The 27,852-nt window shown below is 30.9% G+C and overlaps 1 protein-coding gene and 1 long non-coding RNA gene across 5 annotated transcripts in view; one reads left to right on the top strand and one right to left on the bottom strand.

Moving 5' to 3' along the window:
• Positions 1 to 27,852, bottom strand: part of LOC113521949 (transcription factor HNF-4 homolog) — a 72,001-nt gene that overhangs the window by 6,638 nt on the left and 37,511 nt on the right. For 2 of the 4 annotated variants that reach the window (XM_026907627.3, XM_026907628.3), the window contains exons 1-6: positions 15,553 to 16,208; positions 12,058 to 12,241; positions 10,401 to 10,495; positions 5,024 to 5,151; positions 2,801 to 2,947; positions 1,366 to 1,486 (exon numbers count right to left, since the gene is read on the bottom strand). In XM_026907627.3, the coding sequence (XP_026763428.1) occupies positions 1,366 to 1,486; positions 2,801 to 2,947; positions 5,024 to 5,151; positions 10,401 to 10,495; positions 12,058 to 12,241; positions 15,553 to 15,745 (868 nt within the window). In that variant the 5' untranslated portion in view covers positions 15,746 to 16,208. Of the gene's footprint in view, positions 1 to 1,365; positions 1,487 to 2,800; positions 2,948 to 5,023; positions 5,152 to 10,400; positions 10,496 to 12,057; positions 12,242 to 15,552; positions 16,209 to 27,852 lie in introns of those variants that run through there. The other 2 variants (XM_026907629.3, XM_026907630.3) reach the window with 1 other exon arrangement.
• Positions 24,360 to 27,814, top strand: LOC128201803 (uncharacterized). Its single transcript, XR_008253433.1, has 3 exons — positions 24,360 to 24,902; positions 26,538 to 26,604; positions 27,477 to 27,814. It is a non-coding gene; the product is annotated as an uncharacterized LOC128201803 (long non-coding RNA).

The raw sequence follows: 27,852 nt of genomic DNA, 5'->3' as shown, positions 1-27,852 counted from the left end.
GATTTTAAAAATTTTTTCATCTATAGAAAGCTAGCAACATAGGTTATGTATTATTTTCGAAAATTCTTCTCGTACGTATATAGGCCGGAATGCTAGTATATCATAATCTTAGAGGACTTTAATAAATTTGAATATGTTAAAAAATATTCAATATGGCCTTCACTACTGGAGTTATAACTTTTTGAGATGTTTAAGGCCCTCATTGTACAGTATCTCTAAAAATCTAATAAATATGAGGATTATGGGGAAAAATAAAAAATTAACTTACTAATCAGCGGGTCTACCATGAAATGAAATTCCGAAATTTCGGACTCAATTTCGTGTTTTTGTTTATACCAAATCGGATCAATAAATAGAGTTTAACATTTCGTTCGTCATACATCCTATCATAAAAGTCCAAAGGAACGATATTTTAACATTTTTAATATTTCCAAACGGCATGTATTATGTAATTTTAACATCAAATATGTGTTTCTTTTGACTCCGAAATTTCGGAAAACATTTCATGGTAGGCCCTCAGTTTATTGGAACAATTTTTTCTCGTCGTCGCGAGTCATATAAATATAAAAATAAATAGCCATAAATATGTATTTACATAATTATTTGCATAAACTGCGTAAACTGAACTGTAAGATGTTATGTAGACTATCCAAAAATATTGTTAGAAACATTTTCTTTACAACAAATTCTTAAGACACGACAATTATTCAGTCAGGAAGTATCATGTATTTGACAGTTATTTAGAGATCCTCATTAAACATTTGTACTTACACGTCGTGTCAATCAAAATAATATTGACGTTTTACCATGTTATTTTGAATTATCAACTTACTTATTTTGAATTCGATATTAATTTTGGGGCAAAAAAATTAAAATTGTAAGAAAAGGTAACGTACAGGATCAAGTTAAAATCAGTAGCTACCTTCTAAGGGAGTGTTCTGTCAGTGAAACTAATCATATTCATTAAAGAATCATAGATCGAAAAACAGCAAATAATTTTAAGCTACAACTACAACTAAACGGCGCGGTCAGCTGTTTTCAACTTTGTCGTTTTTTAATTTTTTATTTACTAAATTTCTATTGTAACCTATTGTAACAGCCGTTAACTGTCTGTCTGGTTTTGCCAGTAGTTACCACGCTTAGCAAGCGGGTTGGTAACCGCAGTTTGGCATTTGGTGATGTTTTAAGAAGGATGCTGCTCCGCATCCCTCCACCATAAGCTCCCTTATTGTAACATATTCTATAGTAATATCTAATGATTTCGATTTCATACTTCAAGTTCAGGCTCTACACATTTTACACGCACACACAGATACACCTTTAAAACGTTTGAATTTTGTTTATGACTTAACAGAAGAAACGTACCAATATTGTGTTTAGTGATGATGCAGTTGTTCCCGAGCAATAACACGTCCTTGAGGTGGAGTGAGCGACGCGCACACCCGAGTAGTAAGTGTTCACCGGCGTGGGCGCGCAGTAGCGCCACCTGTGTGCAGACAATTTTTTTTTTTATTTTTATTTTCATATAACATGATTACGTTCTCGGGCGTCCTTGGATTGCATGGATTGATTATTCGTAGACATTAGATACCTATTCAAACACAGGTGTCCGTCTTTCACTCTGCCAAATAATGCTACATCATAACAAATGAAAGTTGGTAAAGTTGTTTGGTTTATTTGTAATTCAATCGATTTATCGATGACGCATGTATTTGTGTATCTAATTTTATGGAAATTATTTCAGCCGTTTTGATATGCCTGGGTAGCGATGTAACAAAACATATAAATACTCATGCTAATAGTAAAGTGGGTAGGTACCTAATATCTATTACAGGAAACAGTGGGAAATCTTTTACGACACCCCCAAAACTATGTCTATCTTTGGAATTAGGCCAAATATTTGCTTAAGTTCATCCAAATCAGTCTAGTAGTTCAGTCATTGTAATATACAGCCAGTTATTTTCGCATTAACTATATGTAAGTATTATCATAATTAGAATTTTGTGCGTATATGTAATAAGATTTATTATAATTATTGAGTTTACTGTCACCTTATTAGTGTCATAGGCATTTTATCAAAATAACCTATAGGTCAATGTAACAGACAGATGAGTCGGCTAGCTAGGTAACAATCTCAATTTACCTACTTGAGTCATGTTTATAAAATGATTTATAATATAAATTATTTTTATGAAACATTACATGCAGCAATTATAGAATTATTCATAATTTGAAAATTTTATTTAATGTTGACTGCATACTCGTATACATATATAAAAAGATGTAAAACATGTGATGTTTTTACATGCCAAAATGTGTGTATGCATGGAGCAGGGTGCATTCTATGTTTGTGACAAACGAGAGGAATTGATATTATACATATTAAATTTTAAAGTATTATGCTTCATTGACGTACATCATTTTAGATGGCAAAAGACTTTTTACAACTAAATGACGTAATCAAGCATGCAGTTTGTCTGAAGGGAAATCACCACTGGAGCCTTGGTGATAAGATCTTTGAATCGCAGTACCTAGTAATTTTATTGCTATATTTATTCTTCTAACCAGAACACAGAGTGCAAATAAGCTGGATGGCAGCAAAAATAATACGCGAGATAGATAAATAAACATGCAGATGAATTTCTTGCTATTCTAATTGAATTAGTTAATGAAACTTTTTTATTCTTTTAAAATTATTCAAAAAAAAAAAAAAAATATATATATATATATATATATATATATATATATATATATATATATATATATATATATATATATATATAATGCATTAGATACTGACCTGATCATCGAGATGGAGCTCTGTGAATGCGGGTATGTATTTTGCCCATTCTACAAGAATTAACAGCTGTTGTTTGATCGACTCGCACACGTCGTTGATCTTCGCCAACTTTCTGTTGTTGATTTCGGCGTCGCTTACGTTGATCGTCTGTTAATATTAATCAGTGATAAGATATATAGATAAAGTGGAAAGAAAAAGTTTGTTTTTTCTATGTAAAATGTGTATTTAAAATAAAATAAATCTATTAGTTATCTGGTATTTGATACAAGCTCTGTTTAGTTTAGGACTAGATGGCTATGTGTTTACACAGATGATATATTTAAAGTAAAAAATATAGACAATAAATAGGTGCCTAGCTCAACACAATTGTGACAAGGCTAAGAGGTGGATAATATATAAATGTTCGATTCGGTGATTTTTGAAGAATCCCATGCTATAGTCTCTTGGAAAAACCTTGGCAGTGAGTTAATTCTATAACCTGAGCGTTCGTGGACATATCATGTAGAAATTGCGTTGTACGCGACCATCTAGGCTCATTTTGTAATGCTCCATCATTATAATGTGACATAAAACAATATCAACAGCTATAACATTTATAGTTGTGTTTACAATAAAATAGTCGCCATATAATTGTTGCAAACAACGTTTTTTTTTTATAGTACAGTCAGCTTCATAAAGATAGTTAGTGACAGGATCGTAAATATGTTGGAGGCAAAGTTTCGTTTTATCTTAGCATTTAAAGTTATCAAATTATTGTAAACAAATTATTGTAAACTAACCAATGATATTATTTCTTCAGATCAAAAGTCAACAATTACATATTGTATATGATTAATGTGGTCTTATGTATGTGCTTTGTTTAATATTTTACTAGTACATTGTGTTAATTAATTGTATTCGTTAATATAGATGTATTCAAAATTGTTGCCATCTTTTTATTGGAATTTTCTGTTGTTGAAACTGATTATTTTACCCAAAGTAATGGTAGACAGGCGTAACAGATACATATGTATATACGTAAGACTAATTAAAGATTTTAAAAACCTTAAGCAGATATAAGATTGTGATCCACAAAAAAAAACCGACGTCAATTGTGACAAAACCTGTTATTTTGATTTTAAAACTAAACTAAATAATAAAAAATAACTAATCTGAAAGTAAACCTTTTCAGATAAAAAAGGAATTTTCCAAATCAGTTTAAAGTTGACGGTTTAAAATTACAACCGAATTGAGAACCTCCTTCTATTTGAAGTTGGTTGAAAATTAAAAACTGATACGTTCATGTAAAATTATAGTTTTTCATTTATTTGCTCTTGCATTTTTTAATAAATCAGATACATTGAAATTAATTAAAGTTCTCAATTGCATGACCATTGATAAAATAATTATGTCGGCCATTGCCTTAAAACGGTGCCCGATATTTTTTGGCAGGCTGCGTTGTCATACTGGCATATAATTTTTAGGGTATCTTTAATATTAGCCGTTATCTAAATAATGTCGATAAATTAACGATTAATTAACTTTTAAATGTCCATTGTTGTATATTATCTACCATGTGATTGATTTTTGACCCAAATAAAAGAAACATTGGGTAAGAGACATACATATTTAGGGTTCCATTTAATTCGTGCAGTGTGTTCTATATATATTTGATTGCGTAATAAATATTTACCCCTTTTATAAATCTCCAGAACCTACGCGCAAACATTAGATTATGTTCATTTAAAAATATTTGGGATTTTCTACTGATGATATTGCTATTGAACGTTGTTATCTACAGGCTCCGCCCTTTAGGCAAAGGAATCTATCGTTAGATCCCGGATGTTGCTGTCTCATTCTATCTAATGCACGATACGATAGAGATAAAGTATCTACGGCAGATTCGTTTGCGATTTATCTACGGGGCGCTGTTGGGAACAGAGTTGCCAGATGCGATTTTACATTTCTACCTAAATTTGAAATGTTACTTCTTTAAGTTGATACGATTTCCTTAACTTTTATCCAATCACAAATAGGGTTTATGTCAATAAAATATCTAGATTTTCCCACATCCATTTTATATATCTAATTTTATTTCCAAATCTAATTTTCAATAATTTTATTGTTCCAAAATTTCGTGAGTACAAACTATTTTACCCAAAACAATTAAACCCGAGGAAAAAAAAAGAAATATCCAATCACATCATCCTTGAATATGAAAATAAATCGATTACTTATACCAACCTCATCGACGACCTTCCTGCTTAGTAGTTCAGCGTTGAGCAGTGACACCACTGAGAGACCATTTGCTTGTGAGGGCTCTTCGTATGATGGCCTTCTGCAGTTGATGCGATCTCTTTCATTTTGCACGGCTGGAACAAATTATGAGATATAAGAGTAACATACACCAATCTATAATTACAACACTTACTATATTGCATGTATGCAGTGCGAAATCCTACCATTAAAATTTAACATTTGTTAAAGAATGGTATAAAACGACAATTTTAATTTTATTACTTTGTAGAATAACTATTAGATTGTGTAAAAAAAAAATACCGACTTCAACTGTGACAAAATCAGTTATTTTGGTCCAAAAACTAAACTACTGAATTGATTTTGTTAAAATTCCGATGGGACCAATCTGTATTTCCTTTTAGATAAAAAAGAACTTTCTCTATGCATATTAGATAGTCGATATCTTATCAATTCTGAAACAATTTTAATAACTCTTTACTTATGGTTTATTTTTCGTTTGTTTACGTTTTCATTAAGTTTTATTGAAATAAATTATAATTATGTATTACTAATATATTTCACATCACAGCTAGTAATTTTATCACTATTAATTATTTCCTTAAATTCGCTAATTATTTACTTTAATTTTAAGGTTAACATTCATTTATGAATGTTAAATACACAAGCATTTGTCATTATAATTATAGAGAATCATTATCATTTATGAGAATTCTATTGGTAAACAATTGGACGTAATTTAAATATGTAGATACATAATAATAATAAACATCTTGTAGATATCTATTATACAGGTAGTGACGGAATAAATGAACAAAATTATCAAATATATTTAATAAATTTATTCATATTTAATGTTTAATGTTTGTCAAACACAAGGCATGCTGTGGTTGCCTACAAATGTAAGAACAGTTAGATTTAATCTACCAGTGTATTGTACTAAAATGTTTAGCTGTATCTTATGTTGGTAATCCTATAAATAAATAAATAAATATTTATATGTTCTATTGCCTTCTAATAGTGAATTAATCAAAAATTAACGGCAATGAATTTACATTATACAGATAACAACATGAGTATATGATTGGAAAGTAGAGTGAATGATATTTGGACAACTGTGTACACTGTACATATTATTATTGGTTTGATTGATAGTTTTTACGTACTGAGATCAATTAGAAGTATTGTAATAATAATAATTTTGACATTTAATGTATTAAAGTCGGTAATTAAATGCAAACAAGTCAGATTTTTCTGATTATGTTGTTTTTGTTTAGCAATTCATCTTCGTACTGTTTGAAATTTATTGAAATTAAACGTCGTACTTGCTGCATTTATTAAATTAATACAAATGAGATATTAGTTAAAGATAATTAAAATTGATAATTAAATTTAAATTAAGTCAATGTAATTAGTAAATGCTGTTAATATGTTGTTATCTGTATAATGAAAATTCATTGCCGTCAATTTTTGATTAATTCACTATTAGAAGGCAATAGAACATATAAATATGAATATATTTATTAAATATATTTGATAATTTTGTTCATTTAAATTAATATAAATGAGATATTAGTTAAAGATAATTAAAATTGATAATTAAATTTAAATTAAGTCAACGTTATTAGTAAATGCTGTTAATATTATTTATTAACTGACTCTGAGAGGAACTTTTTTTTAATCTGTTTCTTAATTCTTAGTTTTTAAAATACACACACGATTTGGTCAAAATAAAATATTTTCTATATAATAATTCTTTTTAAAGAAAATACATAATATTTAATTTTATTCTTTTTTCTGAGCACATATCAGAAAACAGAATAAAAGTTCTGAATACAGCGACAGTATGCATAGGCATTCCATCATATTGACATTTAACTCAAAAGGAATGGATTACAACAATAAGTATAAAAATAAGATGATAAGTGCTAGTCATTCGTGCGGAAGTGTATGCAAATGTACTACTACTAATTAGCATCGTCTGTAGGCTTTGTTTTTTTTTCTTTTATTATATCATTATTCTTTTAAACTTACTTTAATTTATTTTAGCTATTAGCTGTTTTATCTCTTTCTTTTATGCTACATTAGGTTTGTTTTTATGAATAAGGAGGTATGCCTCTAACAAGTATTTATTTGGTTACTCATGGTAGTTGCATTGACGAATAAAGATATTATGTATTTATCTAACCCAGTTATCTTTCCAACCTTATTATTATCTAATTCTGTTATCCGGCATTAGATAATAATAGTCAACAAAACAAAATAGTTTTGTATTTTAATCAATAAGTCGTTTAAATTAGTCATAGAGCAATCAGATAATTATTGCTCTATGACTAATTTAAACGACTCTAAATAAAAAAAAAAAAAGAAAACTGAATACAGAATTATACGAACACTGAGTTTTCTTTAAATCTCTAGGCTGATTCGCAAGATTCTTATTCTTAGAATTATTTTCAGGACGGTCTGATATTAATTTTGTGTTCAGAAATATGTAGGTATAGTTATTTGCATGTTATGTGCTTATTGGTCAACATCTATGACGACCTATCATGACGAGACAAATCACGTGTTATGAAGAAAAAATCAAGAGTCTAGAATTTGCGTATATACATAAAATGTTATTAAAGTTATTGAACTAATATGTAAGATAGAGATCTTAGGCACTCGGTAATTTCCGTTGTGTACCCTCCCTGTTAGAGAAATTGAGGTTAGATATATTTTGAATAGGTATATTGAAATCAAACCATCAACCAAGGTAATAAACTGCTGGTGGTAGGTACTTAGTGGTACGTACGTACTATATAGATTGTTGTGTAACTTGGTCAGCTGTAGGTGGTAAAGCTGTTTTTTATTGATAAGATAAATAAACGATAAGTAATCATATTTATTGTTTTACGATAAAAATAATGAAATTATCTTCAAATACTGTATTATTATCTTTTCCATATTGAGTTTAGTGATATATTATATATAAATGTATAAAGATGAAATAACCTGAGAAAATATATTTCAAATGTAATTTACTTGCAAGTTTATTATAATAGTTTGGTATAGTACAGTACCCTAGTAAAGTCACAATGTCTGCAATAGATATTGTCACTTTTTGTATTTGCGAATGATTATTTAGACCGTTTCCACGATACTATTAATAAAGTAATAAGATTCTTATACCATTTTCTATTCTAAGGGCTGTCAGTTTTTTTTTTGTCTTCTTGATATTAAAATAAATAATAAAAGAATTTAAAAAAAGATAGACGGATTATGTGAAAAAAGATATTTTAACAAGCGTTATCACGTTTAAAATATCTTTTTTAACAAGCGTGCTCAGTCATTTGCTTGTAACAAAGCAATGCCACAAGCGAAATAACTGAACAATAATCAGAATGGAAGCTTAAAATATGCTATGCTAATCCCAAATAGTGGAAAAAATCCGGAAAAAATGTGGGTGGGTGTGGCTGACCTTTTTTTATCGAATAAAGAAGTATAGATACTTATTAGTAAATGGAAAATTTCCGTAATTGATAGCGATAATATTACTTATGATAATGACTGATCGAGGTTTTAGAGACTTACTATGACTTCAATGTAAGTAACCAAAATAACGATAGGTCTGCTTATTCGCCATATTGATATCTTGGCTATTCAAATATTGTAACTCTAAAATTAAGTTAAAGTACTAAAATAATTGTATTTGTAATACTATATTTTAGTGACGTAGTTATACAAATATCTAAACAACAGTTATTTCATTTTGGGCTCAGCAAAATAAGAGCATTATGGAAAAAAATAGAACAAAATTAATTTATTAAATAGATTATTTGCATTAAACATTTGTTATTTTTTATATTATTGCTTATGTCATCTGCTATTAAAATATAAAAGGAAGAAGAATCATGTAAATTATCATCATCAATAATTTCACTTATTAGAGTTATTTACTTTACACGTTATATCTAAAATGCCAATCAACATGACATTGATGTACCATTACGTATATTTTTGTCTTGCAAGTATTTATTTTAAATTAATTTTGTACCAGAAAAATATGTGTTAAATCCGAATATGATTAGGATTCGCTTTTTTATATATAGTGTACGTACATTGACTGGGATCAGGATCTATTTCTAAAATATAACATATATAGAGAAAAAAATAAAAATAAACCGTTTCTGTAACCAAGTATTGTATCTTTTAGGTATTTCTGAACATCGCGATTAATATTATTTTATAACCGATACTCGTGATGAACATAGATAAACGAAAATATAATTTATCATTGTTTAATGTAAAGATTGTGTAGCGCATTATGTAGGTACCTGATTAAGTGATTATTATGCTCGTATAATGTGCTAGGTAAACAGTCGTTACGTCAGTAGCGTTTAAACTTGGAATGTTATACTATGCCTAATTATGCTTTTCATTTTAGAACATTGGTATCATAGACATATACAATTATGACATATGACATATGCAGCTCTTTTTTCATTATGCAGCTATTTATTTAATTAAAAATTTTCCCGACTTATCAAATATTACTTATCTAAAGATTTAAAAGCACTGAAACGTACAATGTAGATATACAACATATTTAATCATAAGATTAAATATCATTTATAGATTGAATAGATACAAGAATAAATCAATAAAATGTATTATGTAGACAGTTTGACGTGCATTGTGACGTCACAATATTAAGAAAATACAGCTATAGATACAGCGCACGCCATTGAAATAATTCTAACTTGCACGTAAAAGAAAAAATTATGTTTTGTAAAAAAATTCTATCTATGAAATAAGTGCATTAATCCATGTTTAAAACTTAACAGGTATCCACTACAGGTGATGTGTAATACAGTATTACAGTACAATCTATTAGCAAATTCTCTATAGGATTTATAAAATAATCTTATCTATTAAATAAAGTAATAATAAACATTTAGTAAATATTTCCAGTAGATTAATGTAGATAAAATTTGATAGAGCCCTTTTGTTTTGTTACTGTTTATTAAACAGTATTAAATATTGAAAAATAAAGGGCAAGTTGTTTCAAACGAATCCCAAAAGAAAGAAGTTCTCATTTGGTCTGAATTTTTTGCAACTACGTTACACGATTATGTCGCCAATTCTTAAGCAGTTTTAACACACTTTTTTATATGGAAAATCCATATATTGGTTACTGGAAAAAATTACGTTCCTATTGTTTCTGAATCAGTGACAAAGGAAATCATTTTAAAGTATATTTAGGCAAGACAACGACGATGCTGAGATGTTATATTTTGCCTACAAATGCCTCAAAAAGTGCCAAATAGAATATAATGTAGATGGTAGTTGAATTAAGTCTATGTGTAATAGCATGTCTTCTTACCTTCTTTTTTCATGCCGGCTTTGAAGCATTTCCTTAGCCTACAGTATCTGCATTGATTTCTTTTGTCCTTATCTACTACACAATTTCTGCTGAATCTGAAATAGAAAAAAAAATCTCTATAATCATTTAAAACAGCGAATAAAGCACGGTCCACTTAATAGTGAATTGAGAAGGTATTCACATGAAACGGCGACCGCCATTGTGCTAACTCTAATGCATATAGGTATCAAAGCAGATCTAATTTATTTATAATCACAATTTCAATGCGTTTGTATTTACTACAAGTCATATAACGAGGTTACATATTACGTGCTAGTCGAGGTTAAATTCTGGACATTTCTGAACTTTTTCAAGAATCTTTGACAGCTTAATTTGTATTATCTATGGTTTTTCGAGTGACAATTTTTCATATATTTTTATGAAATGCTCTTCTTCATAAGGTATCAAAGAGAAATTAGAAAATAGAAATTATACAGTCGTCGTTTGTATTGGTATATAATACCATTCGTATATTTGTCAATAAGTGGCTGTTTGTATGGCTGATTCGGTTTGAACCTTGGGATGTGCCACTGAAATTTAGGGCACAGAAAAATGACACCTGAAAATGGCAGTGCATGCAGAATACCGTGGCAATTGAAATTAATTGTTGTTCTTGGTGCATTTCATATAATCTATAGGCAATTATTATTATTTTGTGTCTTTCATCTGACGGAAAATCTGCTATTCCAAGTAGCATAAAAAAATAAATAAAAAAATTATATAATAGTTTTAACCCAAACATTTAATTTAATCTCGGAATAATTTTATTAGTCACCGTAGTTATCATAATAATTACATTAGACAGGTTTTCTATGTAAATCTGCAAAAACAGTGCTAGTAAGGGGCCACTTAGAGGAGTTTGACTTTAAACAATACTGCAATTTGACGTAACCATTACCAGCAAGAGATATAAATGATTACATTTTAAATGACTACCGTTGAAAACTGAGCACCATTATCATCTTTGTACCTTTAGCTTATTATTTGAGGTTGTTTCTCTTCCATTTTTCTCTATTTGCAGTCTGACAATTAGATTAGAAGAACATGATAATTGTTTCAATAGAATCGAATATAACGAATCACCAAAGCAATCATTTCAGACTTCATAGGCACTTTTAAAGTGAACGATGCAAAGTAAGAATATTCTAAACTGAAGAATTATAGAAACGTTTTGTGGTTATGAATCAAGAATGTTTTGCGATAATCTGGGTCATCCATAGGATATCACAAAGGGGGATTAAGGGCATAAAGCACAATAAACCAATACTCGAAGACTCGAAATAAATTGCTATACTTTTTGTAATGGATGAAGATGTAAATGGTAGACCTTATGCCAATGGTGTATAATGGCATTACATCAGTAAAGAACGAAACAATGAGTATGAAGTCAGGACAGTTGCTTCATCGTATTTAAAAGGAATTAAAAATTTTAAAAGAATTAATTACGACGTCTAGGCAGCGTAGTAATAGTAGGTTAACACCTTCATCTTGTAGAGAGACCAGTGCTTGGTTACATTTATTAAATCATTTAGCAAACATATATTTAAGATAGGAGTAAATGATGTGATAAAAGTGTGTGTTTTAAATAACAACAATAGGATCAGACTTGACGATATACCTGCATGTGTATAGGTGGTTTTTTCTGACGCTTCGCCTGAAGAATCCCTTGCAGCCGTCGCATGAGGAGGCACCGTAGTGTTTGCCTGTCGCCCGGTCTCCACATATTGCGCAATGTTGTGAGAGTGACACAGAACTTCCCGCACTAGCTTCACTACTACTTGTTTCTAGTTGAATATCACTGTCTGTAACAACAAATAACAAAAATTAAATTATGTGTATGGTAGCAAAGTAAGAATACAACGTGTCACTGTTTCTTGTCAACCCAAAGATGTTGTAAGAGGCGATTAAGGAAACCAGTTAGAATACAGTAGTGCAAGAGAAGAAAAAATTGAAATATTATCATACACCAAGATGCTTGGTAATAGATTATGTACTCCTCCTATGAGAAGAGATCAGTATCCATTAGTGCAAGATTAATATAGGTTATCAAAATTTAGACTGAAGAACAATAATCAGCAAACATCAAAATACTAAACCGGACTGTGATTTTATAGATTGGGAGAGTTTGTTTGCTAAATCTGTAGACTACATAATTCGCTCACTATTTCGAAAAGTCTTATTTGACGAAAAAACACTTGCTGGATGATAATTTGTTTTAAAATAATATAGAGCACAGATCGAATGAGATCTGAGGGCCTACCATGAAATGTTTTCCGAATTTTCGGAGCCAAACGAAACAGAAATTTGATGTTAAAATTACATAATACATGCCGTTGTGAAATATTAAAAATGTTAAAATATTGTTCCTTTGGAATTTTATGATAGGATGTATGTGAAAGAAATGTTAAACTCCATTTATTGGTCCGATTTTGGTATAAACAAGAACACGAAATTGAGTCCGAAATTTCGGAATTTCACTTCGTGGTAGACCCGCTGTATCATAATCCACTCGCATATGTGGTAATAAGAAAGATTTACAGTTGTTCCATTACTTTAAATGAATGCGCCTAGACTTGTCATATTTTATTTCAACTGATTTAAAATAACTGCTACTTAAAATACTACTAATAATAATAAAAACTAAGTGAATCTGTTTAAATCATTAAGACATTTTATTATTTTTGTTCTTTTAAAGGGATAGATGATGTCCCTGCTATCCCTGCTGATATCAAGCTGTTATATGTATTATGCTACATATGATAACACTATACTTTTGTATTTCGTTCTCGTTTAGATTTCCTCATTGGCAAATTAGATCCTTTATGTTTTCAAAGTTGTGGATTCTAATTGTAAGCTTTGTCAAATAAAAATAAAATGGAAATTGTTTCATCTTTATTAATTTATTGAATATTATTGCAGTAAAAATAATTTTAAGATTGTAGTCATTTGTACTTGCGAGGTCATATTGTATTGAGGCAAAGGAACTAATGTAAGTGCCTATACATACATGTTCAAGTTCATAGGTGAAAATGTTCTTTACAATGGTGACCGTGGTAAATTTAGAATAACTCCCAATTGTAGTCATATATATATATATTTGTCTTCTTTTTAACGGTTATAATATAACCGCTAAAAAGGCTTAATTCGATTATTTTTTTCCGTGGGTTTGTTTCTTGATCAAGTCGACAATATTGAATTGATTTCGTTACTTATTTTTGCAATTGATAGTCCCATATTAATATCTGATATGAAGTTTTTTGCTTTGCGGAGCAAAAAACTGTTTGTTATAAACCAAAAAAAAAAAAATTAGTAGACACTTAACCCCGATAATTCCAAAATTCAAATATTTTAAATCTAAAAGTGTTTACGAAATATTTCATCGATGTGTTCCTAATTTTTACGTAGCAAACTGTACTTGAAGATAAAATTACAGAATTTGATGCTGTAATTATTGCAATTTGGGATCATAATGATCTCAAATATCCCAATAACAAGATTATTGTCTATCTCAGATTCAATGAAAATACAAGAAAATACCTGTTCTCGATGTACATAGATGTATTTATACTAATTCAGTTATTTTTATCGTACGTAAAAACATGTGGCATAATGTGTGGGTGAAATTGAATCGTCTGCCATCAATATCGCAAACCTTTTTTTAACTTCTATCCAACATTTTTTTTTTTTACTTACATAGTTTTATATTTACATTTTTAAAGATCATGTAAACAAATACTGATACTTAGTATTTTTTTTTTTATTTATATCAATAGAAGGGAATTGGGCGAAAATGCATTAATGGGATAAAGAAGGATATTACAATACTTTTTCATGGTTGATAAAAAAAATATCAACCATTGCGCCGCAACAGCTACGGGTTTTTGCGTTGGAATCGTAATGCAACAGTGCAATATAGTTCCAATTTAAAATTGAATAAAGATTGTTATTTGTCGATTAGAATAGATAAAAGAATAATCGAAAATACAAAATATTTTAACAACATGAGAAAATACCTTAACTGTTGATACATTTGGAATAAGGATTTCTAACGTTTCAATTTTGATGAAGAAGAGATTTTGATTATTTGTTCGTGTATACAAATATATGAGCTCTACTGTCAGATAAGTGAGAGGTCAAATATGACAACTCAGTCATAAAATGGCCACATCGGTATAATAAAATAATGAATAATATAAATTTATGAAGTGTATAATAATTAGATTAATTTGTAGTAATAACTTATATAATGGTAAAAAATAAAGTCAAGCTGGGGTTTGATTCAGAGATGGAGGTGAGGTGGGGGAGGGGGATTGGTTATACATTTGTGTGTGTGTGTGGGGGGGGGGGATTTTTTGGCTTTCTATCTTCATGTTAGGACTGCACTGAGAGAAAGAGAGAGAGGATGTAATTTCAATGACAGACACGACATCGTAGCATACTTAGGCCACTAAAACTGAAAATTATATTAAATTGTCACTACCGATTATTTATTTGTGGCGCCGGATAGATAACCAGAGTTTCTCTTAGCTTCTTACTTACGTGTACCTATGTAACAAGTTATATGTTTTAGATAACAGAAATCCGGTTAAGAGCGTATCGGCACATATAGTAATCCGTAAAAATATTGAAAGGTTGTAACTTATTCACTAAAACTGTTGCTCATACCTCTAATTACTAATGAAAATATTCAATACACATTGTGTATACTGAAAGTGAAGATTTAATTTAGATTTTTTATTATGTTATGTAAAAGTAAAAACCTATTTTCTAAAAAGTGATGTTATAAATCCAAAGAAATTTATTCTGTAAATGTCTATGTCAATGGTTAGGTCGATTTTTACATCATTCCATAAAAATTCATATTACATCTAAAGTTTCTCCAATATGTTTTTCCCACTGACTATGGAACCCAAAAAATATCAATAATAATACACGTAAGATATATTCGAAGTTGTTATCGTCATTATTCGCTGATACTCATAAAATAAAATGATAGTACTTACACGAATGTGTAAAATCGTGATTTATTAGCATAACATACATTTTATTGCTAAAAACGCAAATATAGGGAAATTTAAAACTGGCAACACGAGAATAAGTGTTGTTTACAAACCTTCTCCACTTTGTGCCATAGGGACGTCCGTGGTCTCTGGTGGGCTCCTTTGTTCATATCCAGGGTACGAGTTCGCAGCCGGCTTGTCCCAATTGTGGAACTGCTGCGCTGGTGTCATGTATTGTGGCGCTCCAGAGAAACCCATCATGCACAATTCCTGAGTCGACATATTCTCGTAGCCAAATACCGGCATCTTCCGTTGGCCACGTGACGATGTGTTACGACTTGGTATTATCGACTACTGACCGTAACAACTGACACGAGGCCTCGATAGCGTCGTGGCGTTGTTGATAAACTCTCACATTAGGGTGCAGGTGATTTAATTTGCCCAAAATAAATATTATCGCACAATCTTTATCAATTTCGATTAATACACGTAATGTCACTGTATCGTGCTATGAGTATCACAAGTGAAAAGCGGTGACGAGCGACCGATGTCAGTAACTGAAAGTCTTCCGGGTGATGTTTTCGTTTTTATCACTAATTGTATAGGAACGAGTTTGCGATAGTGTTGTTTGCGGACAGTCACGCCGGTTTCGGGTGGCGAGCATCGACTTGCTTCGCGGCCTTCCTCGTACGCGCTGCGGCTTCGACTGAGTGACGGACGAGTGTTGACCACAATGCCTAACAACATCCGTTTCAGTGACAACTCGCTGAGTGCGCGATTACGAGGCGTATGAATGACCCGCTCGATATTAACTGAGATCAGCAGGATCGAGGAGTGCAGCGTGGTCGCTAGTAGCAATGCTAGTCCGCTGCGCTGACTCACCCGTTATCGGAAATGCAGCGGATGTATCGAATGTGCTTGTATCATACGACTCATTAGCAGCTGACGATCGAAGCTTTTACCATAAACATCATATTATAGTATTAAACAATACATGTTTGGTGACTAATTGATTGTCTCGTGTACACTCTTTGTCTCTTTGTTACTAGGCACCTTTAGTTTCGTATTACATTACTTGTTTACATGAAAATGAAGTAAATTACTCCTATTACTAATGCTAATGATTAAGCACTTAAGTACGTATTAATATATTTATAGAATGCAGTTTTTTGGGGTTGATTTGCAAACTTACATTAAAATTATATCTAGAATATGATACAAACAGATTCATGTCTCGTGAATTTTCAACTCTATACAATGAGTTGAAAGTTTTTACGAAGTATGAGCCTGTAATAGGCTATAGTCCTGTCCTACCAATCCCCCAGATAAAAGCTAAACCAATCTATCTATGGATAGTTTTCGTTAGCGTACGTATAAAAAAAAAAAACACAAAACGTTGCTGTCTCTTTGTATTTCATGGTAGCGATAACGTATTTATCGTTAGGTTCCATTACTACCTGTCTGTAGGCGGCCGGTATGTTTTCGTATAGTCGCTACTCGGGTTGGAGTTTGTAGTTTCTCTCTAAATCTATATCTAAAATAAGATATAATGTTTTAGATTTCATCCTACCATATTTTTAAATATCTTTATCTAACTTTATCTATTGAATTATTAAAATTTAGAGATAGGCTCGAGATTGACATATTAGATTCACCCACACTATTGAATGTTATCTTTACGGTTAATGTAACTTAAATAATATAGCTAATACTTAGATATATTTTGCCAAACGTTTTAGAATCCAAATTCGAAATTTCATTGCCCAGAAAAGGGTTAACGTCATGCATGCGGCTAATAGTAAAACTAAGAGTCAAAATCTTGGGTACAATAAATAAAAACATACTATACCGACTTATAATTAGAACAAGGGCAGGAAAATGATGATGGTTGGAATCAATTGTGCAAGTGTAACACCTATTTTCGGATTAATTAGGTTAATCAATAATTACCATGAGAGTTGATTGGAAATTGAAGGACATTATATTGACCAAATCCGAACTTACTATTAAGTAAAATGTACTTACGACCTTTAAGGATTTTTTGGGTCACGATAAACTAATCTTTTTTAATCAACAATTAATAGTAGAAAAGGAGTCAAATATAGTCAAAATATGAAAAGAAATTTCACTTTTTATATTAATCACACCATAGCATGCCATTTCATATCATGTGACAGTACGATTTGTATGAAAAGTAAAAAAAATATATTAATTATATATTAATGATTATTTTCTGTTGGGGGTAAGTATCATACATATATCGCTCGTATCCTAGAGTAGGCGCCAGCCAATTTTGGGGTAGGTACGGATAAATACGCCTATGACTTTATATGTTTGATTCGAAGGATAAGGGTGCGATATTATGAGATAATAATGAATAAGTTATAAATAATGATCACACTTTTAGAATGGTATATTTCTATTATTAATAACCCTGTTCATTCATTGCGAAAAATAATAAAATTTTGCTAAATGATGCTCAGCATATATTTTATTTGTGACACAATTTGTATTTATATTTTAGCAACTTTTTCTTAAATTATTAAATATAAATTATAATAAGAAAAAACGTCAGTAAAGTAAAATATTTCGATCTATTTATTATATATTATACATATGTAAATATATAGAATAAAAAATGAATTTATTTTTTATAATCAGAAGTATCACTTCTGATATACATAAAATAATTGCTATATCTTTATTTTATGCACTGTTTTGATAAAAAGACATGTCAAGAGTGTTTACTAACTGAACCAAGTATAGAATACAGATTGTACATATAATCATATGCTTATATAGCTTCAGTCTTTGTTTGGTTGTTGAGATATAAGATACAAACAGTGTCGGGCCGTACTATCAGTAGGGGCGGCGCGCCGGGGCACCTCGGGTCACTCGTGTATTGCGTATCTCGTGCGTTTCATGTACACAATCTCAACGCATTATAAGTATAATTTACAATCAAAACCAAGCTATTTTAAGTTATTAATTATATATAATACTAGTTTTTACCAGCGACACCGTTCGGATGACCAGGATACGTTGATAGACTGAGATAAAAATTCTAACAAATAAATTCACTTCCGCCTTAGAATAAGCGAATGTAGCAATTTCTTATAACACACACGAATCAAAAACAGACTAGACTAGTCTTTTTTTTATGCAACTTTGAATGGCAAACAAGCTGACGGCCCACCTGATAGAAAGCGGTAACCGTCGCCTACAGACATGAGCAGTACTATGGGCATAACAAAGTATACTGTTTCGTACATGATACCCCCCATGCGTTGCCATTCCTGAGGACTCAGTTGTTATTCCTCTGTATCCTGTAAATTCACTGCCATATCCCATTCTTCAAACCGAAACACAGCTATGCAAATACAACTGCTCACGGTAAAACACGAATGGGACAGAGGTGACCAAGCAAACGACTTTTGTACAAAGTCTGTTCCAGTTGCGTCGAAATACGAGTACATGCTTGAAATTTAGCTCAGATGATTATCATGAGAGGAAATGGGTTTTACTTCTAAGCGAAACCCATTTCCTAGTCTAGTCTATAAAAAGTCTTTTTCTAAAAAGACTTTTTGGATACAATTTTGTATTAATTTTAAATTATGTACAAAAGTTTCTCATGTAATATAAACAAAATCCAGGTTTTTGGTAAAAATTAGTTCCTCGCGGAAAAAGTGAAAATGTCCAAAAGCGAAGTTTTTTCCTTCGTAAAATATTTCGATCGTAATACGAGTAGATCGAACATAATTAATGTATTCGATCTTATTTAATACGTGTTTACATACTTTTTTTTACATTGAATTGATTTTTTTTGTGAGTAATTGGAATAAATCTGGGCGTGCATCAAGGCTGAATGTTACAATCATGTAGATATATAAAGGAAATTCCCGCTGTGAAACCGGTTCTTAGACCATAAATACTGAGAAGCTAACTAGTAGTTATAATGTTATGAAGATATTACTTTTTGTATAGAAAAGTCATCAAATTTAAGAGCTCATTAATAATTTTTCAATTTAGAACTAGGAGTCTATGCTAAAGCAAATGCGACATTCAAATAGTGGTTTTGAAGGATTGAATTTGTATATTGAATTCATTATCATTTAGTGATATTATTATTTTTATTTACAGTAATATCGCATGTAACAAATCACTAAGTGATTTTTACTACAATAACACAATGTTGCTACCGTTTGCTATTGAAAGATATTAATTACAATTTTTATAAGAAGAGCAAGCAAACAGACAAAGCCTCTATTGCTTGCTCTATACGGCCCAATCGGCAGTTTGATACGATTTCATTTCACTACTAACCGAGCGTAGCCGATGATTTGCGAATAAATCCAAACGCAACAACTACCTGTGATAAAATCACAGGTAGTTATTTCTATTTAGAGTGATTTGTAGTACTTTTTGTGAAGTGACGTAGCTCCCGTGATTTAGCGTAGCATATGTAATTTCACTTGTGATAGGTGAAATATTGAGAGCCTATTGAATATTAGTAATAACAAAAATCATATAAATATTGGTATATCGTATAAGGTTGAGTGGCAGAGAATACCATCCAATATTAAGTCCGCCAAATGTACATACAATTCCATTGTGCATTAAAGTTTAAATAAATTAATAGAATAATACAATTCCAGACATAAAACATGGTATGACGTACCGGGATCCGGGAATGTAGTGAATCATTGAATTATAATCTGAATGTTCCAACTTCTCTACCATAGTTTTTTGGCTTACATAGGAACAGCAAGTTAAATGTGAGGAATGCATTTATTTAACAAATGTTGACTGTCAACTAAATCCCTAACGTATTTATCCGTCATATTCGTAAACGGATGCTGCTTGCGGAAGTTGGGTGAAAAAAAAAAGAAATAGATATAGCTTACTACTGCCGCGTTGGTTAGATGATTTGTATTGTAGCATGTTAATAGAAGTCTAGCTTTAGGAAATCTTAGACATATTATAGTTTTATTTTGTCACTAAATACATACGTTACTATATTGTATACATATGTAGCATAACATCTAAAAAATATTTACCTACAATGAGATGGGATATTACTAATACAGACGTTTACAGATAATAAAAACAAGGAAAACCCACAAAGCACGTTTCTTGCCAAGCATAATTGCATTATGGTTAAAATCACGATTAGGTACATTAATACAATTTATGTGTCTGATATTGATTTAAACAAGAAAAGTTAATTTAGACTGGTAACAGAACCTTTCGGTCACGACATTTATGTTTCAGTTTATGTAAGAAAAAAATACAAATCTCTGGAGGTTACTATATCAATAATAATAATAATAAGTTGCCATCTTCTCTCCTTGAGAGGGGAGATGTGAATTTTGTAAAAATTTAAATAATAATAATAATAAATAACTCTTATCCATGTATGTAGCAGTATTAATATATCCATAGAGCGATTCATTTACACCCCACTTGTCTTAAAGTTCTAATGAGAATTTATGCGACAAAAAAATCTTATACTTTTTTATGATACTTATATATATTAAATACATAATTGGGACTTTACGCGATGAAAAAAAAAACTAAAAAAAATTAACTAGTATTTAGATTAGTAAACAAGTTGGCCTACCAGATGTAAAGTAGTAACCATCATTTATAGACATCAGTCTAGAGTTATAGGCATAGGACTAGTGTCATAAGGCTTATGTGTTGTTGCACTTGTTCTTAGGAACGTTAAACTATGGTCGTCACATTGTTTGTGTGATACATGGTGTAATTCGTATTCACTGGAATATAGGCGATGGTCACCACTTTTCATCAGTATAGCTTGTCATTTATTGGCTTGCTCTTTTAGACAAATGGTAAACGAATCCATCGGTAGTAACAGCAACATTGTTATTAGCAAACGCATGAGATAAAAAAAGACGCCGAACCTTGCTATCTCGTTCTATCTCATACACGTGGTAGCGATAACATATCTACTGATAAATTCGTGTGCCACTTGTTTAGGGGAGCTGATTGTTTAAATCAAATAAAAAATAATTGAAATGTCAAGAAATAATAGTAAATAACATTTAGAACTATTAAAATGATAGCATGTAAATAATTTTGTATTACCACAAACTCAATGTGGCAACTTAACAACAACCAGAGTCGTTGAGTTGTCTAGTCATTGCTGCGCTGACGTCAAGCGCATAAGCCGGCAGGTAAAACTTTACAATAAATAAATTATGTGTGTATGATGGCCATGACGTCTCCGTAACCTAGACCTTGACATCGAGATGTCAAAAATATGTGACGCCGAGGAAAACAGGTTGCTGTGTATGTACATGTACATAGCATACTAGAAGAATCATATACGTGAAAACAATCCGTAGTTTATTACCATTATCTATTACTGTTAACTGTTTGAATACCATTTCGTGGGTATTTCAGATCATCTTTACTTAGCGGTAACTTTATTGTCAAACAAATTTAAATCGAAATCATACTATACTTTAAAGGAATTGTTTTACCAATGAAACTAAGTTTTATTCCCAAAGAAACTGGAATTGAAAAATGAGTTTGACTGACATGATAGATGGAACCTCTGCGTTTCTCAATCTTGTAGCCAATGGTAATTGTATGCCAAATAATTATTATTTCACATAATCTTTTTTATATTATTATAATAGTAAAGAAGTTGACACTCTGTCTGATAGTTATGGGCTCGAGATTTTTACTTTCGATATCATCGTTTCTCAGCAAAGATTGTGGTCAATCACGAGACCTTGCAATACTAAATAAAAAAAAAAAATCAAATGTGGTAATTGTCGCTTATAGTCAAGAATAATATGAACCTAATAGATTATTACATCGTGATCATAAACATAATAACATAATCATTTTCAGAAATGTAGAAACAGCACTATAGTCACCATACACTGCAGTCTTTACCCCTCTTTGGCATGATTTAATATCTATTGGAGATGTTTAATATTTATCATTATTGGCCGTTAGCCGATTTTATCATCGTTAGTAGGAAAAAATCTTGACAAAGATAGAAAATGATAACTAGATGATATCTGTGAACTTGTCCACAAGAAATTTTTGATAACGATGTAACATTATGACCTTGAGATTCAGTCAATTTTGTTAAAGATTTCCTTAAAACTTGGTAGTTTAGCAAACAACAAATTTAATTTTATATATTAGCAAGAATAACAATTTTTTTTTTATAATAAGCAATAGATGTAACATAAAACATTATCTCTCCATGACTACAAAGATCTAGAGCTACATAAAAGCAGAGGAAATACACGGAGCAATTTATGGCCATTACATGTTAATATAATAAAACAGTAGAGACATCTATACGGGTTTTGTATTGCGGTAGTTACGAGGTTAATGTGGCTGTGAGTACTGTGACGTAGCAACCGTGTTTATGTTGAGTTGCGCTTGCGACGTCTACGTAATTGAGTATACCCAAAATGTCAGTCACAGGTGGCGATAATAAAATATTTAATAATGTATTGAATTTAAAATTTTGAAAATATTATCTGTACAGATATATGAGACAGCATAATTTAGGTAGTTTTATATTTTTTCTATTCTATTCTATATCTATCTCAAGTTTATTTCGTTGTTAAGTTCTCTAGATTTAGTGTAGGTTTACATCATATCTAAGTTGAGTAACACGCCCTCTGTTACTCAAAATTGTGTCCTCTAAACGTTGTTTTTTTTATTTCTTACAAAAACTGTTGAAGATAAAAGAAAACTGTCATAGACTTATTAAATTTCTTCACGACCCCTACTATATAATGTCTGTAACTGACGATTGGCTATTTATCTGGCTACCATTGGGATAATTTATTTAAATATATTTTTGTGTTACGCGACATCATGACATCTTAGTCAGTTTGGGTTTAATTACTTTGTGGCTCTTACATCTTTTTTTAAGTTGATGTTTTTAGCGAAAAAAAAAAAACATAAATTATTACATACGCTACTAGACCTGTCCGCAACTGGAATAAAAAGTAGATTTTTCCATGCTGAATAGTAAATATGAATGATAAATTTCATAATTAGTTGAGTTTTTTTATGAATAATAATGGAACGGAATAGCATGGAACTTCACCTGCGCTGACGGTATTCGCTGGCGGATCGGTGAGGGATAATAGGCGAGAATGAAAATGCAGGTTAGTTAGCCCATTGTGATGAATATACCTGGATTTCAACACGATGGTTTCCAGGGTGGGCCACGTGGAGGTCGAGCTGACAGGGTATGTTACTGGCAATGGGGACTGATAGTCCGCATTATTAACAATCCCATTCCCTCCTTAGTTAAGGCGTTAGACCGCCGAGAGGTAACAACACGTATCGTACGGATCGTAAATTGAAGATAATGTTGTAGTATACCAACGAGTCGTATAAAATTCTATCACCAAATACCAATAAATACCTATTTATCAAATGCTACCAACGAGTTATCTTATCGACTTTCAGAAATAATTTATTAGGACCAGCCATAAAGGTGTAAATCCTAAATCCATTTACAATAATCAGATGAAAATGATTTCATTTGGTTACTGTAGGTAAACGGGTTAATTATGCAAACTATGTTTTTAGGGTCACATACTTACGAGTAATAAATAGATCTTTTTAATCCTATACATTTCTAGAGAATTCCTTACGGTTTAACTTCTTAAGATTTGTTTTAAACTACTCTTACTATAACTTGTATTTATTAAGTACAGTGTTACTTGTACTTAAACAATGTGTTAATATTTAAATAATATTTTTTTAATTGTATCTATTAATATTTTTCTGAAGAAATTAATACTAGTTTCTAAACGGAATTTGTGAGCAAAATTTATTACTTACAGGTTTTATGGCAATAATTAATCACATTAACACATGTTTTGTTTGCTTATTCATTATAGATATTTTGCTGTATATGTTGTTAGTACAAACTCTGTTTAGTTTAAGCCTAGATGGCGCTGTACATGACGCTTTCAGAGTTATGATTTTCTTTTACGCAACTTAGAATGGCAAACAAGCTGACGGCCCAGTATACTGTTTCGCCCAGGTGTTATTCCTCTGTACCCTGTAAATTCATTGCCATATCATCCCATCCTTCAAACCGAAACACAGCCATGTAAACACAACTGTTTCACGACAGAAACAGGAATGAAACAGAGATGCCCAAGCAAACGACTTTTGTATAAAGTCTCCCTCTGGTTTTTGAGTTTTTGGTTATTATTTTTGCATTGATATTCAATTCCAGCAAAATATTTATTGTGTAAGCCCAATATGATGTTCTCGTAGTTTTAGGTGTTACCAAATAATGCAAATATTACATGAATTCGAGAAGTAAGTAAACCAGTTACAGTTGCATTCGAAATGGACTTTGCACCTCGGCAAGAACTAGTATTGGACTTTGATAGTAGTAGAAAATACAGGGCCGAACTACAGGGCGGATGTCTTTAGATTGGTGAGTGCTACGAATACGTTATTAATGTTCTAATTATTATCATTTGTTTAGTTCGCGAAAGTTGGATCCAAAAAATGCACTAAAAATGAAGGCTTGCAGAAAGAATCATTAAAGATAATAAGCAACTAGGAACAGTTAATATTGGAAAAAGATATGGGGTTGTTACGTTTTTCTATTTTGTTTCAATGGCTATTTAAAAGAAAAGCTGAATTGGTCCAGCCATTCTCTAGTTTTATGTTTAGTGATACATTTAGCGAGATATATTTATACTAATATTATAAAGCTATAGAAAGCTACATTCTTAGCGAGTAATATGTGCTACATATTATTTTCGAAAATTCTATTTACCCCTGTGAAAAGGTGTAACGTGGTTTTTTTTCCTCTAAACTAAACCTCTTTACACCATGCATGCATAATGCCCCTGGTATTGCAGGCGTTTATAGGCTATAGTAACTGCTTACCATTTGGTGGGATGTATGCTTGCTTGCCACCTCAGTGGTATAAAAAAAACGAGGTCACAGGCATAGTTAATTAATTTACAATTGGAATCTAGATTGGCTCTGATTTGTTAAGTCCATCCCTGGCTTGTGAATCACGTTTAGACGATTGCATATGTGATGTGGGGCTAGATATATAAATTATATACGGACTTCAAAATAATAATATGTGGTTTGCAATTTTTAACATGTAGGGCATGAAAGCAGTGGAAAGATAAGAAATGATATGTTATCTGTTTGTTGGCAATTTTTGAATAAAATTTTATTTCGATCAGCATTTTTAATCGTTCATTATATATATTTAACGGCATTAATGTTGGATTATATTCTTGTTTAATTGCTTTTATTATGATTATGATTGAATGAAATTATGCATTACGCTTCGTAAGGCACCGGTAGTGGTCATATAAGTAAAACTATTTTCAATAGGTCATGACAGAGGCCTTCGTATAATATATAACGATAGAAGACCTCTGCCACCGAGATTACAGATTATTTTATAAAAGGCAGCTAAGAATTTATATATCTAAAATTGTAAACGTCTTGAAATTAGATACATAGTTCCAGATATTAGTAATAATTGTTGTGTCATTGATGAGTTGAACTTTGCACCTTCAATGGATTGAAACTATGCTGTTTTGAACTGTGCTGTCTATTTAATCGTGTTGCCTTAGCCATACGGTACATTTTACGTTAGTTTATTAACAGAATTAAATTTGTATATTGCAGATGGGGGCAAAGTCCAACATTGAGTGATCAAAGTCCACGCGCACGTTAATTGCTACATTGTTTTTATAACTGAGAAGTCATAATATTTGTGATAACGGTCACATTAAAGTCTATATAATTTTTTTTTTATTTTTTGTGTGTAAAAAATATAGTGTAATGAAGTGATTTTAATAAAATGGGTTTATAGGATTTAAGTACCTATATATTATATGTAGAAATTATTAAATTACTCTTTCAAGTTTTAAAAAGGTGTTGTGTGATATAAGAGTAGATGCGTAATCATTGTTGTGTCACGATGAGTTGGACTTTGTACCTTCGCTGGATAGAAAATAAATCAATGTAAAGTATACTATCTATTCAACTGTATTGCTATAGACATACGGTTTATTTTTTATTAATTTGTTAACAGAGCGAATGTATAAGATTGCAGATGGGGGCAAAGTCCAATAATGATCGGCCAAAGTCCACACGTACGTGTAAGTTAATTACTCGATTGTTTTTTATGACTTATGATATAAATATTTTTGATAATACAATCATATTGTAAGGTCTACGAAAATGATTTATGTAAGTGGTTAACCAACTTTAAAAAGAGAGAATTTCAATAATAATATATACCAATAAATATTTGTAATTGTTTTTTGAGCATTATATTGAAGTGTTTTTTTGTGGAACTACATATTATTTAGGCTTTAGAAAAATTTAAACCTCTCATACTAATAAGGCAAGTCTAGGAAATAATTTTTTTTCTTGTCTAATTTCTTTATTAGGGAATATGCAAAAATATGAAAAAAAAAAATGCAATTTTACGGGTAGAAGAATCTCTTAAAAGGATGCTAATAATTTTTATTTCATCAGTAAAATGTTGATAAAGTGTTACTTTTGTAGTCAAAACCGTCGATCTGAGTTTACTCCTGTGATGATTCTATAATAAATTTGGAAAGTGTGATCTAAATTCCATTTTTACTTTGTAAATTAAATAAATTAAATTATTAATAAAAAATCGGTTTAAATAGTAAATGTAACATAATTGTTTATTTTGTGGCATGGGACCAATTTATCCAAAAAAGGTTAAGCGCTATCTATAGCTGCATGCACCAGTTATAATTTCAACTTATCTAACAATCCATTAATGTGCTGCACAGGTGATGCTGAGCAAAAATATAGCTTACTATTACCATTAAATAATAAGGATGAAATCCGAAGGTAAGAAGGTTAAACCTTCCGCCCGTATTCCGAAAAGGAGGATGAAATTCCATTTTGACATATAGTATTCTTACTTCGTCACCACACGTAGGTTATACGGTAATTTAACATATGATCAACTATTTTTTTGTTTCTTAAACAGTTAATAGGTAATCTGAATAAGTATTATGTACTCGTACCTACCGGAGGTGTACCATAAAACAAGTCGAGTCACTGTGACACGCAAGAAATAATTTTATGCAATTACACGATGATTGGCCCGAGAATAATTTTAATATTACTGTCATACGAGATTTCTAAGTGAACAATAACAATGTTTGTCATGGTGATCACAGTCACAGACAAAGAGAGACAGATAAAGCATGTACATCAATATATATGAAGACTAGTTTTTACCCGCGACTACGTCCACGTGACCGGGATATGTTCACTGACCGTGATAACAAGAAAGTAGAATTTTATAGTGATTTGTTAACTCGTTAAGGTGGATACAAGGTTTTTGAATTTATCTTTTATAC

The sequence above is a fragment of the Galleria mellonella genome, unplaced genomic scaffold (genome assembly GCF_026898425.1).
Source record: "Galleria mellonella isolate WM207_F2 unplaced genomic scaffold, CSIRO_AGI_GalMel_v1 utg63, whole genome shotgun sequence".
NCBI classification, from domain to species: Eukaryota; Metazoa; Arthropoda; class Insecta; order Lepidoptera; family Pyralidae; genus Galleria; species Galleria mellonella.
The sequence above is the reverse complement of the archived record's forward strand: the minus strand, read 5'-3'. Positions and strand labels throughout refer to the sequence as shown.